The sequence below is a fragment of the Danio aesculapii genome, chromosome 10, assembly GCF_903798145.1.
Source record: "Danio aesculapii chromosome 10, fDanAes4.1, whole genome shotgun sequence".
In the NCBI taxonomy this organism is placed as follows: Eukaryota; Metazoa; Chordata; class Actinopteri; order Cypriniformes; family Danionidae; genus Danio; species Danio aesculapii.
Genome location: NC_079444.1, coordinates 23,017,316 through 23,028,700, shown reverse-complemented (window position 1 = coordinate 23,028,700; position 11,385 = coordinate 23,017,316). Strand labels below are relative to the sequence as shown.

Here is an 11,385-nt window from a genome sequence, read left to right as displayed (position 1 = left end):
AATGAAAAGATCGCACACGATCTGCGCAACATGCAAACGAAAATAACCGAGTGTCGCCGAATAATTACGGAACCAGCCGAACAATCCCGAGCGTCGCCACTACACATCCCGTCGTCGATGAAGAAAGAGGCTGGCTGTCATCCCGATTGGATGTAGCATCTTTCTCCCAGTTTTGAGAGGAAGAATCGGTGGGGGATTTCGGATAAAATGCCGTCGCTCTTATTTTGTGGGCCCAAATTGGCCGCATGCGGGATCGTGTTGAGCGTCTGGGGTGTTATTATGCTGGTAAGGATTACAGTCTACGTGACATTGCATGCTAGCTCTTACGTTAGCTGACGTTAATGGTATTTACTCCAATCGACGGGAACACCTGATAATAGTAAATATTCGTGTATTTGAAAGTACGCAGATAAATAAATGCAGATATTTGTATTACATTTGCATCAATAGATCAGTTTAACTACATATTTATCAGCACCATAGGAAAATAACTCGAGGAATGTAACAGCAGGTGTTGAGATCGTAGGATGGAGAGGCCTTGGCTTGACTATTTTTTTCATTCATTTTATATATATATATATATATATATATATATATATATATATAATATATATATATATATATATATATATATATATGCACACACACGGTGTCCTTTAATAATTAATTCCACTTAATATTATTCATAGCAACATTTGTTATTGTCTTTATTTCAGTCGATGCTGGGGATCTTCTTCAGTGCAAAATCAGCTGTTCTCATCGAAGATGTTCCATTTACTGAGGAAGACATTCGTAATGAGTAAGTTATGCCACAGTATATATATATATATATATATATATATATATATATATATATATATATATATATATATATATATATATATATATATATATTAATGCTGCCATGTTCCAGAAAACACATAATAGAAAGTGTTAAGACAGTTGAAATTTTTGAAGCCAGTAAGATTTTTGTTTTCCAGCAAGGACATGCTAAATCAATCAAAAGTGGCTGTAAGCACATGTATTGTCTTATAAAAGATTTATATTTACAATAAGTTATTTTCTTTTGAACATATTAATCAGATAATTGAAAAATGTAGCATGCTTTCCATAATATTAAGTAGCAACATTAAATGTTTCCTGTGCAGCAAATCAGCATATCAGAATAATGTCTTTTTAAGTTTGTATGAAACTGAAGACTGCTTACAATTCAGCTTTGCTTTTACAGAAACTAATCATATTTTGTGATAAATCACATACATTTAAAAAACTAAATTATTATAGATTGTAATCATAATTTGAGTAAGTTGCATTCATGGAACTGGCAGAGCGGGTTTATTGTTTGTTTGACTAGTTCGGTGAGCCTAATCATCAGTGCAAAATTATTTTTGTATGCATGCTAAGCAGATTTTTTGCAGTCATTTGATTGGCTACACACTGACCAATCACAAGCCGATTTTCAAAGCGAATTGTACTTTTTATGCTAATTTAATTTTTTACTATTATATAAGATTAACGTTGTTAGATAATAAATAGATCTTTAGAATCTTTAAATCAGAAGGTCACAGAATGTCTTCAGCTGTTGTTATAAATAAGTCTGTGAGCTGATAATATTACATATCTGCATGCAAATGTTAAGCTGTAAAATTTTATTTGTCTTCAACAGCAAAGATCCACCGCAGATCATTTACGGACTCTACAACCAAGTCGGAATCAACTGCTTCATTGCCGCTGCCATCTATGTAGGTGTTGGCGCAGTATCTCTGTGTCAGGTTCGCCTTAACAAGCGCCAAGAGTACATGGTCACATAATTAAATGTGAATTCATCTCATGTTATTCCTAATTATTTATATATAAAAGACTACTCAACAATCTAGGAGAGAAATGAATCTATTTGGCAGTTCAGCTTTGGCTCAAGATTTAAACAATTGAAATACTAGTACTGTAAATGAATACAAAGCGAAATGATTCTTTAAAACATACAATAAATATGCACAAATACCTGCTGTGTGCATATATACATGTTGTGTTGTTAGATTGACTACACGTTCCCTATGATATAAATACACAAAAAAAGTTTTGCCTGTACTATAAAACACTATGGGTCCAGATGATAGAAGCTGGTGTTCATATAGGATTTGTGTGTGTGGTGCACTTTTTTCTTTTTGAATTGCAATATTTAAATGTTTGTGTGGTGATTTACATGTCTGTTACCTCGCAAGCGTTGTGCTGTATACTTGGCATTATCACAACAATAAAAGTGAACTGAGAATCTTACGTTCCCTTCAATAAATTGCTGGTGAAAAACAAATATTTTATTGTTCTTTAGGAAAAACTAGTATAAAAGCTATACCATGTTACAATGCTTAACAAACATGACAAAAGAGTTATGGTGCTATTTTACTACAAAGAATGATTTAAATGAATCACAGGGTCTGTCATGGAATTTCCTTTAGATTGTGAAAAATAAAAAGTGTTTGTTCGCTTGTCTTGAATGTCGGCTGCCAAATATTACAAAACAACAGTCTTTCGTCTCCAGTTTTTACGTCTGCGGGTCAAGCATCATCTCACAGGTGCGACCCAGCTCCCCCAGCTTGACACGGGCATATTCTGCACGGTTTAGTGCCATCTGACAGTCCTTTCTCGCTGAGTACGTTGATCCCTCATGAGGTTGACCTGTAGCCACCTTCACTCAAACAATAAAAATAAACAAAGGAGAGGAAGATTTGTTATTATAGATAGATGGATGGATGGATGGATGGATGGATGGATGGATGGATGGATGGACGGATAGACAGACAGACAGATATATAGATAGATATAGATAGATAGATGGACGGACGGACAGACAGACAGACAGACAGACAGACAGACAGACAGACAGACAGACAGACAGACAGACAGACAGATAGATAGATAGATAGATAGATAGATAGATAGACACTCACTTGTGTCAGATATCTTATCTGTGAACTGAGTTCACTCTCGACTCTGTTGATGGAGGTCTGGAACTGATTCAGCTGTCGGTCTAATAAACTGGCATTGGCCTTCTCTTTGGAAAGCTCCAAGACAATAGTTCCTGAAAGACAGATTATTAATACTCAATTTATATATTTGATTAAAATGGACAAAATGAACACCAAAAAGTTGTAATAATAAGGTTGTGGTTTTGCAACTCAACTACGATAAACACATTAACCGTTGTTTTGCTACATGAAGCTTAGTTTAATCACACTGTTTTTAGTAAAAATGTGGGTATGCAAATGGTAAACAAAATGCCACAAAAAACTGCACTTTTACTTTTAGAGAGCGACTGATAATTTTTCATAAGGGTTAAATAGATATATGTATTATCATCAAAACCCCTAATTAAAAACAAAATGTTCCTCAATAAGTTGAACACATCTGTTGGACTCCCTGTCTGGCCAGGTTAGATTAGAATGCCTTTTATTGTCACTGTAGATGTATACAATGTACATTATATACATGTACGATTGAAGATTGAGTGTGTTACTCCACTCGAGATGAAACAGGCTTGAGTCGTTCTTTATATTAACTGATATTTATTCGGACACAAGTCTGTAGCATGTCCTGTACATTCTAGCCTTGCATCCCTTTATGTCCTAACAATGCGTCAGAACTACGAAAAGAAATACATAAACTTAAATTAACCCTTTAAAGGTGGCATTTGCACATAATGAATGGAAAAATACATACAGCCGATATATAAAGTGCGCATTCAACACGTAAAGAAATACACTTGACTGCCTGATTATACATTAACATATGCACACATAGTCATACATGTTCACATATGGCAAAGCCGTTAACACGATGCGACACATACCTAACAAATAGAGATTACATAATTATTCTAATGATAACTGAATATTTGAAATATATATTGAAGTTTTAACTGTAAAGTGCATATTATTGTCTGTATTATATGAGAGTTGCCTGTGACGGCAGCTACAGAGCGCATCTCACTACTCAGTGCAAACATGTAAATATATCATTCAATACAGATCACACTAAACAACAAGTCGTCACCTTAGAATTATAAGGTTCTATCTGATATTTTTGTCAAAATTGAGTTATTGACATATTCTTATTAAATGACAACTTATTTACATTATGGGATGTTTTTTATAAGTTGTTTACATTTTAAGACTTTATTTGACAATTTGACAAAAACAAATGTTACACACATACTGTTTGCTTTATGGAATGCAAAAACTTTGAAGCTCAATATCTCAGAATCATTCAGAACGCAGATAGAACCTTATAATTCCAAGGTGACGAAGTTACAGTAGAAATAACTGTAGACGATAAACAGTAGTGCAAAATAGGCGGGTAGGATGAGGTGGAGTAAACACATCTGAGGTAGAATGGGGGATATATACAAGATGCACCATGTAAATTTAAGATGATAAACAAATAGTTGTGAAAAATAGGAGATGAGGGGGGTATGGAGAGGTGAAGTAAACGATTCTGTGGCAGAAAGGGAGACATATACAAGATGTACTATGTAAATGTGAGCTTATAAATAAATAGTGGTAAAAAATAGGGGATGAGGCGGAGTAAACAATTTTGAGGTAGAACAAGAGACATATACGATATGAAAATGTAAGATGATAAACGGTAGTACAAAAATAGGGGACGAGAGGGAGGGGGGTAGGGTGAGATGGAGAAAACTGTTCTGAGGCTGAATGAGAGATATATACAAGCTGTATATAATTTGATATGTGTTGCATAAAGTCCAGTCCATGTGTGTGCATGTATGGGGGCAGTGCATGTGTGAGTTGAGGATGGTAATGCTTCATTGAGGTAAAGTTGGTTTTATATTCGCACATTCCTTCAGTGACAACTTGTAACACGCTCCCTATACTGTTAACCATGGTACTTTGAATATTCGGTCTGAAATCACATGTAAGTATGACTTCAAAACAACATTAGCACTATTTGATTGACTGTGAACAATGCTGTACTTTTATAGTCATTGGCTGCTAATATGATTTCCCTATTTAGAATTTGCAAAGAATACTTTTCTGAAATTATATTATTAAGGAGAAAGTCTGAATGTGCGAATAACGTGGATTTCCTTTTATGTTACGCTAAATACAACTTATCCAGACTTGTTTTTGTTGAAATCAATAAACTAGTGCACCAAAAAAACAATTCTGGATTAAACCACTCAATGAATATAGATTTTCTTATCCTCTTATGAGCTTTGAAACATCAGCGTTTTAATTGCGCAATGTTTCTGGGGGTACAGAATACGTTTTAGACTACTAAAAATATTGTAGTGTACCAAAAAAGAACGGATTTGTTGTGGGTTTTGGACAGCATTGGGTTTAAATAATACGTACGTTACATTTAATTTTTATTAAACCTATATATATTGTTTGTTTACCCTCTCAATTGACATTTTAATTTAGTCTACCCTTCTAGTTTGATTGTATACAGTTAATTATTTAATATAATTTAAACTTTAATTTATAGTTTGCTAATAATTAGATGTGTACTGTATGTATTAAATGTTGTGAAATATATAACAAAATGGGTTGATTATATTCATTTGTGTGGCATTTTCACTTTTTAAAGTTTACACATGCAGATATTAAATTAAAAAGGAAAAATGAACGAACAATATTTAATATTAAGCAATACTGTAAACGTATTACTGCTTATCCTGTATTCTAGCCAGTATTAATAAACTGACAGGAAAAAACCCTTAATACATGTAGTAAGAACGTCGTCTCACGGTTGCTGAACGTCACAGGACAACAGTGCTAGACTTCTCATGTCTTACATTTCTACGTAGTACCAATGTAGCGAGCACGTAAGTGGCGACGTTGCCTTTGAAAAAATGCAACGTTGTAGAGACATCGCCACAACGTAACTTAGATGTGTTTGTTGGGATAACGTTAACATTATAAGTGTTTCATTGCATACATCTCTGATGTGACACAAACCTGCACTCTGCAGCACTAAAGCAATCTCCTTTTCCACATCCTCTAAAGCTCTCAGTCTGTCATTAGCCATTCCCTCCACAAAACCTACAGCAAAAATAAGCACACAAGTATATAATAAGTGTTTAAACAGACCAGACAAGCGCTCGCCTCCTAACAACATACAGAATGACCGATAAACAAACACGCGTTAGCTATACAGTAATAGTATAAACACCAAATAACCATCAAACGTAATGGATGAACATGTAAAACAGTGTAAGGCTACGTACATGTACATTAACACACTTATCGATAAATTCCACGGGCTAACGTTACACAAAGCACTTTCAGTATGTGGCGAATGAAATACTACGGAAGCCGCAAAAGAGCAATAATAATCGAAACGCGAATTGGACTGGATGGCTTTCTGGTTGAAGTTTAACTGGTAATTAAAGCGATTTGCGCTACAGCTAGAGCAAACCTGTCACATACATTAATTGCACATGGTATTTCGTGTCGTTTAACGTGAAAACAATGCAATAACACAACAGGAGAGAGGGAAATAGGTGGATTTTGTGAGCTCCTCAGCAGCAGATCATGGAGTCTTGGAAGAGTCACGTGCGCGTAGAGCTGTTTCACAGAGACTGCAGGCAGAAAGATCCTTTCTCTGGCCTCTTCCACAAAGGTGAGTTTTAGTAAAGATGCAGTCAAATGAAGAGAAACAGAGGAAGTGTGTTTTTATTGAGTAATGATTGATGGGTTAACGTTACTTTGGCAGTGTCCAAGCTGGAGGAGATGTTGGACTTTCATGTCAAACTCTGGCAAAGCATGGACACAAGCTGGTAGGATACATTGTCTGTGTTTATTTTTTATTTTAGCTTAAATCAGTTTCCATTCTTTGCACTTGATGTTTTGCTGCATGTTATTTTTGACAGTTCTAAAGAAAATAAAGGATCTAGATGCCCTGATGAAGGTGGGACACTCTATTTGAGAGTGAATGAGATGGAGCTTTTTAATCAACAGGTGAGAAAAATATTCATATCATTAGACATCACTGATACAACTTTTGTTTCATTTCCCCTTCGAATTGTAGTATTTTATGCCAAATTTTATTGTTTTTTTTACAGCTTATAAAATTGTTACTTTGCTTTCTCAGTCTTTGAACACATTATTTAATTTTAATTATCGAAAAATATGCACAAACACATTTTTCCAAGAATCAAAGTGATAAAATAAAGGGTACTACAGCTTTAAGTATAGTTTAGCTTCTTTTTTTATTCTATATAGAGTCCTGTTTAATTTCTTTCTATCTGAGCAAAATAAATTTACTGTTTATACATTTTTTATACATAAGTTCACAAATGTAGATTTATTTATAAATATTTATATTTATTACACTGTACATTTACATATCAAAATATATTATTTTTCTATATATTGTATTATGTAATATATTAAATTATATTTCTATTTAGAAGAAGAATCATTTAAGGACTTTAAAACTACACAGTGCAACTCAAAATACTAACTAAATTCTCAATTTTTATATAAGGTTTAAGTACACTGTAAAAACCGATGTGAGTAAACCAGTTGCTTAAATCAACAAGTTGACTTTACTTAAAAAAGTAAGTAAATCCATTTGTAACTTTGAACTGATAAGCTGAGTTAATTCTTAAAATGATGCACATAGTTCATTCACATAAAGATTTAAAGGGAACGGGTTTACTCTCTTTTTTTTAAGTAAAGTCAACTGATCGCTTTTTACAGTGTCAGTTTAAACTATTGTCTGCAGTACATTTAAATAAATAAAAATATAGTAGCTTAGCATGATCACTTATTCTTTAGGTGTTTTAATAATTACAGGCCAGAACAATCACGTCATTTCATTTGTACATGAAATTGTGTTAAGCTGAATGACAAAGGAACATATCTAAATATTGGTGAAAACATTACACAACACCAAAAGTGGTTAGCACTGTCACCTGTCACAGCAAGAAGGTCGCTGGTTTAAGTCCCAGCTGGGTCAGCTGACATTTCTGTGTGGAGTTTGCATGTTCTCCCCGTGTTTGCGTGGGTTTCCTCCGGGTGCTTCAGTTTCCCCCAACGACATGCGCTATAGGTGAATTAAATAAAGTAAATTGGGTGTAGTTTATGTGTGTGAATGAGTGTACGGGTATTTCCCAGCACTGGGTTGCAGCTGGAAGGGCATCCACTGCGTAAAACATATGTTGGATAAGTTGGCGGTTCATTCCACTGTGGCAACCCCTGATGAATAAAGAGACTAAGCTGAAGGGAAATGAATGAATGACAACCAAAAAAGGCACATTATATAGGCTGTGTGATCTAATGTCTAATGCTCTTCTTGTGCTGATTGTTGTTGTAGCTCAAGCAGAAAATTTCAGATCTGACCAGCAATATATACCTGAAGGATGCAGAATTACAATACTGTCACTCACAGTAGGTCAAACCGTCTTAAAAGTACATAAATAAATCCGTCCATAAGAGCAGTCCTAACAGTGTTGTCCCTCTGTAGAGTGTCCCGTTACAGGACTGAGGCAGTACTGTTGGCCCAGGGGTCCTCATGTCTGAAGGCTAATCTAGAAGAATATGAGTATGAGCTGGAGTGTCAGTCGAAGGAGCTGACGGCACTGAGACTGGAGCAGAAGACACTGAGAGAGCAGCTTTCAGCCGCAAACCTGCAGAACGAGCAGCTCCTGGAACGCTGGCTGGAGGAGAAGAAAGAGGAGGCTGAGAGGATCAATAAACACAACGCAACACAAGAAAGGTGAATGTAGTCATATTTTTAAATAAAGGATTTAGGTCACCCAAAAACTGGGGGAAATTTGGCCATCAGAGATGCAGGTGAGCTTTTTTTTAGTAGAATATTAAACAAGATTTGAGCTAAAACTGCTCATTGTTGATTTATATAATGCAAGTCACTACCAGCTCTTTCAGAGTAATAAAGCAAATTAATAAATAAGATACTTGTAGCTCCTCCTGATGACACACATTGATGTCTTGTAGAGTGAAAATAATGTTCTGTGCAAGAAACTGAACATCATTTACTACAGTATTACTTCTAACATGACTAGGGCCATTTGTGGAGGCTGTGAATTGAAGGTAATAATGATGCAAATATATGGTGCTGGACTGACATCAGAAGACTAATTTGCCATGGGTTCCTATGGGTTTTTGTAATGGGGAGTTTTTGACTTACGAGAAAAAGATCTGTGTATTTCATGTCATTGATTAACAAACATTTAAAGTATTGTCAAGTTTTGGTTACCACAGATCATTTAAATGAATAATTTCCTATTATAACAAATCCTGTTGGAAAATGACACACTGCAAATTATTCTGCAGAATCCGATGTCATTTCTGCACATCTTAATTTCATTTTTTGCACAGATTGATAGTTTTTATTTATAACACAACAACAATGTATCATCAGGAGCCACATATATTAATTTCTGTTATAAATTGCTCACCCTCATGTTGTTCCAAACCTTTGTTCAAATTCAGAACACAAATTAAGATATTTGACATGAAATCTGAGGGTTTCCTCATCCTCTAGAGACAGGAATCATCCTGAGATGTTCAAAGTGCAGAAAAGGATCCAAAAACATCCTGTGTCACTTCAGTGGTTCAGCTGTAATCTTTAGAAGCTCCAAGAACATTTTTTGCGGCTGTTAAAACTGTAAAAACTAATTCTGACGTCATTCTTGCATCCCCATTTCATTTTTTTTTTGCACAGACTAACTGTATTGCTTTATAAAAGTCATGAATCTATCATCTGGAGCCACAGATATTAAACGATTAGATCACCCAAAAATTCAAACTCTGTTATAAACTGCTCACCCTCATGTCGCAACCCTCTGAATCCTTTGTTCAAATTCAGAACTCAAATTCAGATATTTGACATGAAATCTGAGGGTTTTAAAGTTCAGAAAGATTACCAAAAACATTGTCAAAACATCCTGTTTCACTTCAGTGGTTTAACTGTATTCTTAGGAAGCTCCAAAAACGTATTTGGGGGCCGTTAAAACTGTAAAAACAATGTTCACCTGACGATCGCACGTTCTTGCAATAGTTTAGAACTTACGATTCAGTTGCCTATGGGAGAAATGACTGGGAATAATTAACTGCAGAAAACATCTCTGCAAACAAGTGTGTTCATGACTATACAGACAAAGCTGAATAAAATAATAAGAAAATATCGAGCAGCATAACGAGCTGTTTTAAACGTCTAAAAATGAATGAAAGTGAGTGAGACCGGATGTCTTAAGCCAAAAAGATTCAAATGGCTGGGCCTGCTCGTACTCAAAGAATAAGGTGAATATCTTTCACATCAGGTCAGCTTGCACATTTACTACAGGCCATACCATGCTACCATGTGTGTTGAGCTGCTGACTCTAATGGCAATACTTTGTAATGCCTGTAGTAGGAAACGTGCACACCTACAAGGAAAAGAGATTGGTGAACAAAGCCACTTTTACATTTGTTTTGTCACACAAATGTATGTTTGCACCTTCATACGATTACAGTTAAACCAATGAAGTTGCTGAGAAAATATTTTGACCATGTTTTTGGTTCCTTTTCTGGACTTTGAATGTCTCAGGACTGTTGCTGACTTTTAAGAGCTCTCGGATTTCATCTGAAATATCTTAAATTGTGTTCTGAAGATAAGAGAAGGTTTCAATGGATTCAAATGACATGAGGGTGAGTAATTAAAAAGAGCATTTAAATTTTTGGGTGAACAAACCATTTCATTTTGCCTGTTTGTTTTTAGACTCTCAAATAGACTTGTATTTTATGAATCATGGTTTCAGCTTAAACTTTAACCTTCTACTAAAAAATCTACACGTCATCTTGGGTGGCCTGAGGGTGAGTAAATTTAAGCAAATGTATTATTTTCGGGATTAAATACTGGATCTCTTCCTTGTTTCTCCAATGGTTTTGCACGTACATGACCTGAAATGTCTTCCATCGTCCACCAGGTGGCAGCGTTTGGCTGGTTGTCTAAAGAAGCGGTATCGCGCCAGGTCTCGCCCACCGTGTGCAACAAACATCTCCGAAAACAAACCCTCCGAGTCCAAAATTCAGCGCCCTCCATCTTAATACTTACTTAACGACAACGAATGTAACATTTTATATAGTTTTTGTACACATTTTACATTCAGCATTCAAGAAAGCTGGTAAAATAAAGACCAAAATGGTGGATTGCTGAATGTAAAGGCGAGGGACGTTAATTGGTTAACAGTTTACAATATCTAATTTGCTAATAGTTAAAACATTTATTTACGGTGTTTTTAGCATTTAGGCAACAGCTAATGCTAACAGATAAACATGTCGTATACAAGTGTAAGCAAGCAGTGTTTCTATGAGTTAATTTTAAATAACATATGAAACTTGAAAGTGTTACTAATATTTA

At 35.1% G+C, this 11,385-nt stretch overlaps 3 protein-coding genes across 3 annotated transcripts; 2 read left to right on the top strand and 1 right to left on the bottom strand.

Moving 5' to 3' along the window:
- Positions 1 to 81: 81 nt before the first annotated feature.
- On the top strand, positions 82 to 2,277 carry rnasekb (ribonuclease, RNase K b). The gene is made up of 3 exons (XM_056466512.1): positions 82 to 285; positions 717 to 799; positions 1,667 to 2,277. The coding sequence occupies exons 1-3, from the start codon at positions 208 to 210 to the stop codon at positions 1,809 to 1,811; spliced, it is 306 nt and encodes a 101-aa protein (XP_056322487.1). The 5' UTR covers positions 82 to 207; the 3' UTR covers positions 1,812 to 2,277.
- Positions 2,278 to 2,293: 16 nt separating this feature from the next.
- On the bottom strand, positions 2,294 to 6,347 carry med11 (mediator complex subunit 11). The gene is made up of 4 exons (XM_056466511.1): positions 6,245 to 6,347; positions 5,976 to 6,059; positions 2,949 to 3,079; positions 2,294 to 2,686 (listed from the first exon to the last, which is right to left on the bottom strand). The coding sequence occupies exons 2-4, from the start codon at positions 6,043 to 6,045 to the stop codon at positions 2,543 to 2,545; spliced, it is 345 nt and encodes a 114-aa protein (XP_056322486.1). The 5' UTR covers positions 6,046 to 6,059; positions 6,245 to 6,347; the 3' UTR covers positions 2,294 to 2,542.
- Positions 6,348 to 6,356: 9 nt separating this feature from the next.
- Positions 6,357 to 11,367, top strand: si:ch1073-143l10.2 (uncharacterized protein LOC565165 homolog). Its single transcript, XM_056466510.1, has 6 exons — positions 6,357 to 6,639; positions 6,733 to 6,796; positions 6,890 to 6,977; positions 8,338 to 8,411; positions 8,488 to 8,739; positions 10,952 to 11,367. The coding sequence occupies exons 1-6, from the start codon at positions 6,552 to 6,554 to the stop codon at positions 11,070 to 11,072; spliced, it is 687 nt and encodes a 228-aa protein (XP_056322485.1). The 5' UTR covers positions 6,357 to 6,551; the 3' UTR covers positions 11,073 to 11,367.
- The last annotated feature ends 18 nt before the right edge of the window (positions 11,368 to 11,385 follow it).

What these genes read in the sequence shown, in the direction of transcription:
- si:ch1073-143l10.2 (XM_056466510.1), top strand. Translation starts at nt 6,552, where the DNA reads ATGGAGTCTTGGAAGAGTCACGTGCGCGTAGAGCTGTTTCACAGAGAC. An exon ending in CTCTGGCCTCTTCCACAAAG is followed by an intron (nt 6,640 to 6,732) that starts GTGAGTTTTAGT and finishes TTACTTTGGCAG; the next exon opens with TGTCCAAGCTGGAGGAGATG. An exon ending in TTACAATACTGTCACTCACA is followed by an intron (nt 8,412 to 8,487) that starts GTAGGTCAAACC and finishes GTCCCTCTGTAG; the next exon opens with AGTGTCCCGTTACAGGACTG.
- med11 (XM_056466511.1), bottom strand. Translation starts at nt 6,045, where the DNA reads ATGGCTAATGACAGACTGAGAGCTTTAGAGGATGTGGAAAAGGAGATT. An exon ending in TTTAGTGCTGCAGAGTGCAG is followed by an intron (nt 3,080 to 5,975) that starts GTTTGTGTCACA and finishes TCTGTCTTTCAG; the next exon opens with GAACTATTGTCTTGGAGCTT. An exon ending in AGATAAGATATCTGACACAA is followed by an intron (nt 2,687 to 2,948) that starts GTGAGTGTCTAT and finishes GTTTGAGTGAAG; the next exon opens with GTGGCTACAGGTCAACCTCA.
- rnasekb (XM_056466512.1), top strand. Translation starts at nt 208, where the DNA reads ATGCCGTCGCTCTTATTTTGTGGGCCCAAATTGGCCGCATGCGGGATC. An exon ending in TCTGGGGTGTTATTATGCTG is followed by an intron (nt 286 to 716) that starts GTAAGGATTACA and finishes TCTTTATTTCAG; the next exon opens with TCGATGCTGGGGATCTTCTT. An exon ending in GAGGAAGACATTCGTAATGA is followed by an intron (nt 800 to 1,666) that starts GTAAGTTATGCC and finishes TGTCTTCAACAG; the next exon opens with CAAAGATCCACCGCAGATCA.